At 53.8% G+C, this 5041-nt stretch overlaps 1 protein-coding gene across 4 annotated transcripts; it reads right to left on the reverse strand.

Annotated features, from left to right (window-relative positions):
* Window positions 1–1161: 1161 nt before the first annotated feature.
* LOC138917693 (granzyme B-like) lies at window positions 1162–4443 on the reverse strand. Of its 4 annotated transcripts, XM_070235513.1 has the most exons (6): window positions 4373–4416; window positions 3887–3896; window positions 3074–3234; window positions 2416–2551; window positions 1951–2211; window positions 1162–1305 (listed from the first exon to the last, which is right to left on the reverse strand). In XM_070235513.1, exons 1-6 carry the CDS (start codon window positions 4414–4416, stop codon window positions 1162–1164), a joined length of 756 nt encoding a protein of 251 aa, XP_070091614.1. The 4 variants fall into 4 exon arrangements, with proteins under 4 accessions (XP_070091614.1, XP_070091754.1, XP_070091652.1 ...); XM_070235653.1 differs by lacking the exon at window positions 3887–3896 and having other exon boundaries at window positions 3074–3221; window positions 4362–4443; XM_070235551.1 differs by lacking the exon at window positions 3887–3896 and having other exon boundaries at window positions 2146–2211; window positions 3074–3221; window positions 4362–4416.
* Window positions 4444–5041: the final 598 nt, after the last annotated feature.

Here is a 5041-nt window from a genome sequence, read left to right on the forward strand (position 1 = left end):
TTCGGAGCTCAATCAGGGTGTGTTTGTTTATTGATGGAAAAGCGGTGCTTTCCAGTCCTACTGCAGAGAGGGTAGGGCAACTCAAAAGGCTGAGACAGCCCTAGGTGCCAGTGAGGGGTCGTAGCCTAGAGGCCAGAAGTGACTCAGAGGGACAGGCTGAAAGGGACTCAGGTTATCAAGTGACCAGGTGACCGATGCACCCTGAGCACTTGGAGTGATACAGTGCTGGATGTGAGGGGTTGAGCTGGCCATGCCAGGTGAGAGATGGGGCAGGGGTTCTGGAGAGACAGCCTGCCTGCTGTGTCCTCCATATGTCCTCTTGTTGCCAGCACAAGCCTGGTTCCTCATGGTCCTCTATGACAGAGCATGAGTTGGGCTGGCATCTCAGGGGAAAAGCCCAGATGGAAACACATGGAGCTCTGTGTGTCCTAGGCCGAAGGACTATCAGAAAGGGGCCAATTCAGATCAGGGTTTCTGGAGGGGACAGGAGTTGGTGGACTCTGAAAACTCTCAGTGGAAAGCAGGGATGGAGAAGAAGGGGCAGCCCGGAGACTGGAGGGCAAGCTCGGCCCCAAGGTCGGAGGAGGGCAGGGAGGAAACTCAGGCTGGGTGAGAACAAGGAGCTTCTCCAGAGACCCACCCCCACACTGCGCCAGCTCCCCGGCTGTGGGAGAGAAATGTCCTGCTCAGGTCACCTCTCCCCACCCCAGTGTGGGGGCTATGCTGTTGAGCTGCAGCCCCAGGCTTGCCTGCTTGGTATCCAGGACGCATGGTGTTGTCCCCCTTTCTCCTGCCATGTAACACAGGGAAGGAGGTAAGAAGGTTACCTGAGCCCCAGGATCAGAGAGATTCATGTTTTCTCCTGATTGTGCTCAGCTGCAGCCCTGGCAGAAGGGCAAGCCCAGAGAAAGGCGTGGGTCAGAAGGAGCTGGGGAACAGCTTTGCATGAGGTTTTGGGGAGGTGGTGGTGGGAGGGGGAAGAGGAGAAAGCAGAAAATGGCAGATTTGTGTCACCGGCCTTCTAAGGACAGAGTAGGTGCCTGTGAATGAGGGTCAGTGAATAAACAAGAAACCAGCCCTTCCTGCTCAGCTCAGAGACACTTATTTAGTTACTGGTGTCATTCTGGATCAGCTCCAGAGAAGATGGCCTGGTTCCAACAGTTAGAGGCTTTTCATCATTTTGTTTAACCAGGGTAAAAAACTTGAGACTTTGGTGAAGGCCCGTGGAGATGTCCTGCTGATTCGTCCATAGGAGACAATGCCCTGGATCACGTTCTTACACACAAGAGGGCCCCCAGAGTCCCCCTGTGGACCAAGAGTGGGGAGGATTGAATCTGTGCTCCCTACTCCTGCCCACCTGCATCCCAAGTGCCCTCTTAGTGAAGGTCGCCTGGCATGGCCTCCATGTGGGGAATCAGAGGGCAGGGCAGGACCCTGTGGGCCCCTCAGCTGCCCAGTCCTGACCCTGGACATTGTCACGGCTTCATTTCAGTCAAGGGGTGGATCCCTCTCCTCCCCCAGGTCCTGGATCCTCTTCCGTAAGGGCGCTGTGGGACTGTGCTTCAGTCTACCATTTAAGAACTTGGAAGCAGGCAGGTGAGGACGACACTCAGCATGGAGGGTGAGCCAGTTAACCAAGATGGGAGCCGGCTCTGAGGAGTCACCTGGTTTGATTGCTGCACATGCAGGGACTAGTATTCTAACACCTGCGCCTGGCATGGGGCAGAGTGTTGCAAATTCATCTTCCGGATACAGCATCACGTTTGGATGCATCTCAGGCCCCTGGGAGGCTCCCAGAAGGCCTGTGACTCCCCACTCTGGCTGCTGCCCCCTTCTCTTCCCAGGAGAAAGATCAGAGTCTAGGGGGTGAAGGAGTCCCTACTGCTTGGGTCTCCAAGTCCCAAAACACCCCTCTCCCCAGAGCCGAGCTAGACAGATGCTCAGTCTCACCTTAAAGGAAGACTTCTTTTCCTTCGGGTCCCCCACGCACAGCTGAGTGGTACTGTTGTAATAATTGTCTAACTGGGATTTGCACACCTGATCCTGCTGCACAATCAGCTCCACCTCCTGCAGAGTGTCGGACAATCTGCCTCTTGGGTTGACTTGCCCCCAGCCGGCTAGATGGCATACCTCTCCGGGCCTCACCTGGGCCTGGCCCCTGGGCAGGCTGAGGGGCCTCACAGCTGCAGTCTGCATGGCCTTTCTCTCCAGCTGATGAGAAGAGGCAAGAAAGTCCAGCTCAGCCACTGGCCTCCTGGGCCTGGACACCGCGATTGGGCTGCACTGACTTCCCTCTCCCCAGAGCCACTGGGACTAGTCAGGTGGTCAGGATGAGAAGGAATGAAGGACAGGTCCCATTGGGAGGGAAAGCCATCTGGACCCAGGTGAGCAAGAGCTGCAGGGAGGTTCCCTTACCTTTAGTAACATAATATCATTGGAGAACTTCTTAGGATTATAGTGTGGGTGGGGGATGGTTTCTATCACAGAGATGACCTGCTGGGTCCTCTCCTGCTTCTTAATGTTGTGGGCCCCCAGAGTCACCTTGACTGAGCTACACAGAAAGCAGGGTGGGGATGTGGGTGCATGGAGTCACAGGAGATACAACCCTAGAGCCATGAAGGGCAGGTGACAGCCAGGGGAGGGCAGGGCTGCAGCCAGGGGAAACTGAGACAACAAAAGGGCCCAGTGCTGAGTGACACTGTGCCCTGTGCTTCTCAATGACCCTGAGAGCAGGGATTCTGGAAGCTTTCTCTTGCCCTCAGGCAATATTGTGAAAGGACTCTGAGTTTGCATTTTGACCCTGATGCATGCTTTCATCCTCCACAGCAGCTTTATTTGGCCAGTGTGGTCTCTCTTCTCAAGTGGGCCACTTGCTCTCACCTCTGACCCTCTGACCCCAAAGGTTCCCTGTCCTGTTTCTTGCTTTCCATGGCCCAGTCATGCTCTCAGATGGTTCCTCTCATGGCCTTGAGTTACCAGGCGTCAGGGGAGCTGCCTGGACTGCAGCCCCTGGGCAGAGGACAGAGGTCCCTGTAGGGGTCACAGGAGGTGTCAGTTGTCTGCGGACCCTCACCTTCCCCAGCAGTGAGCAGCCGTCAGAACAAAGTCCTCTCGCACGAGGACACCACCACATCTACTGGGCATCTCCTCATCCATAATCTGAATCCATGCCATGTAGGGGTGGGAATGGGGCTTCGCCTCATGTCCTCCCATGATGATTCCTGAAAGAAAAAACTGAAAGATGGATTTTGTGGAAGCAGTTGTGGTCTGCCGAGAAGGCTATGGAAAATAGTGATTGAGGGCGGGGTCTACAGTGCCCTGCAGACACTGGGGGACAGTGTTCCCAGGTTCTCCTTGCAGCAGAATAACCTCTTCTGAACACCAAGCCTCTGAACCCCCTGTGAGAAAAGGGGGGGCAGTGCTTGTTGTCCCTGTCCTACTTTAGACCATATATGGAGAAGTTAAGTGTGATCTTCAAAATGCTGGAGCCCCAAGGGATCGTGGACAGGGCTCTGCCTATGCCTTGTGTCTCAGTGAGTCTCCCGACCCTTCTGAGCTTCTGCTAAAGTCCCGACTGGTGCCCGTATATAATAATCTGTCTGTGAGCTTACAGCGTTGGATTTTCTGAAATCCTCATGTGCTATGGTCTAAGCTGTCCTAGGATGTCAGTAAACATTTTTTGCTACGTGAATGAATGTCCTTCACTTAGCTTTCTGCTGAGGTTTCACACGTATCGTGCTTGTGAGAGTGAAGGCCATCATCATGTAGGGAGGGCCCTGTGTGGAGCAGCCTATGGCTTGGGAAGGCAGGAGGAGGTCTGGTGGAAAATGGGGTCCCCGGGCCTCTGGCAGAGCCAAGGCAACAGAAAAGCTCTGCATGCAGTCACCCAGCCCCTTCTGAGATCCACTGCTCCCTGGGGTCCTCTCCTGGGCAGGGGTGAGGGGATGAGGGAACCAGGAAGTGAAACTATTTCCTTAGCTGGTTCCAGTGACAGTTCCACTACTGCAGCTGATTTGTCTGATCTGCCCTTTCCTGAGTTGGAATGAGGGATTTTAATTACTTGTCTTTTAGAGCTCCATTTCCTCTGCCCAATGCCTTTCTATGAACAGCCCACTTTGCAGTTGATAAGAGAGAGGCTCACACGCTAAATCTTTTAGTGAACACCCTTCCTTCCTGCCATCCTTGTTGTGTGTCTATGCAGCATCACACTTGTTAGTCTAAGTTTGGGATGGGAGCTGGGTTCTAGAAAATTCTTGGTCTAAAATTGAGGAAAATCTGTGACTGTGCTGGGTGGAAGGGTCAGGGGTCCAGAGGATGTTGTTAAATGGGCTGGAGCCTCTGGAATGGGGATGGTCACTCACCAGTCGCAGGCTCGGGGGGCAGAAGAAAGGCCAACAAGAGCAGGAGTGGCTGCATCTTCCTTGAAAGTCTGCCCAGATCAGAGCTGCTGGTCGTTCTTCCTTCTAAATACTTGGTCAGGGAGAGGAAGGCAGGGGTGTGGCCCAGGAACTTACAGACCTCCTCCACCTGTGCTGCTGGTTTTTCCTGCATCATCTTCAAGGTGACTTCTCGAATTTCTCTTGCTTGGGTTAGATGACAGTAGCAGTGTCACCACACTTGCACTCCTGGTCCTGAGTCACAAAGTGAAATCAAAAGGCAGGAACAAGAAAATGAAGTCTTTGCTGCAGCCATCAGAGGAGCTGGACTCTGGAAATCCCTCAGTGACGGTATCAAGAATGTCCTTTTTTCTCAGCTCTTGGCTCTTTTTCCATCCTGATGAAGTCATGAATAATTATTTAGCAAGCTAGCTCCCGGCAGATGAGCCTGGGGGCTCCTGCCCTTGAGAAGATGGCGGTCAGCTGTGGTAGACTGAGCATCAGTGGTTAGAGTACTGGTTGCTAAGGGCTGTAGTGGGGGTCTGCTTGGTGGTGGGAGATAGAGGCTGGACCTGCCTTAGCAGCATGTAGAGCTGGACACACCCAAACCCCAAATGGTAACCCCACTTCCTCTCTGACCACCAGTCCAGCCTTGTATTTTGGAA

This window comes from Equus caballus, chromosome 1 (assembly GCF_041296265.1).
Source record: "Equus caballus isolate H_3958 breed thoroughbred chromosome 1, TB-T2T, whole genome shotgun sequence".
Lineage (NCBI taxonomy): Eukaryota > Metazoa > Chordata > Mammalia > Perissodactyla > Equidae > Equus > Equus caballus.

What these genes read in the sequence shown, in the direction of transcription:
- LOC138917693 (XM_070235513.1), bottom strand. Translation starts at nt 4,416, where the DNA reads ATGCAGCCACTCCTGCTCTTGTTGGCCTTTCTTCTGCCCCCCGA. An exon ending in ATGATATTATGTTACTAAAG is followed by an intron (nt 2,212 to 2,415) that starts GTAAGGGAACCT and finishes TCTTCTCATCAG; the next exon opens with CTGGAGAGAAAGGCCATGCA. An exon ending in AAAAGAAGTCTTCCTTTAAG is followed by an intron (nt 1,306 to 1,950) that starts GTGAGACTGAGC and finishes CTTGGTCCACAG; the next exon opens with GGGGACTCTGGGGGCCCTCT.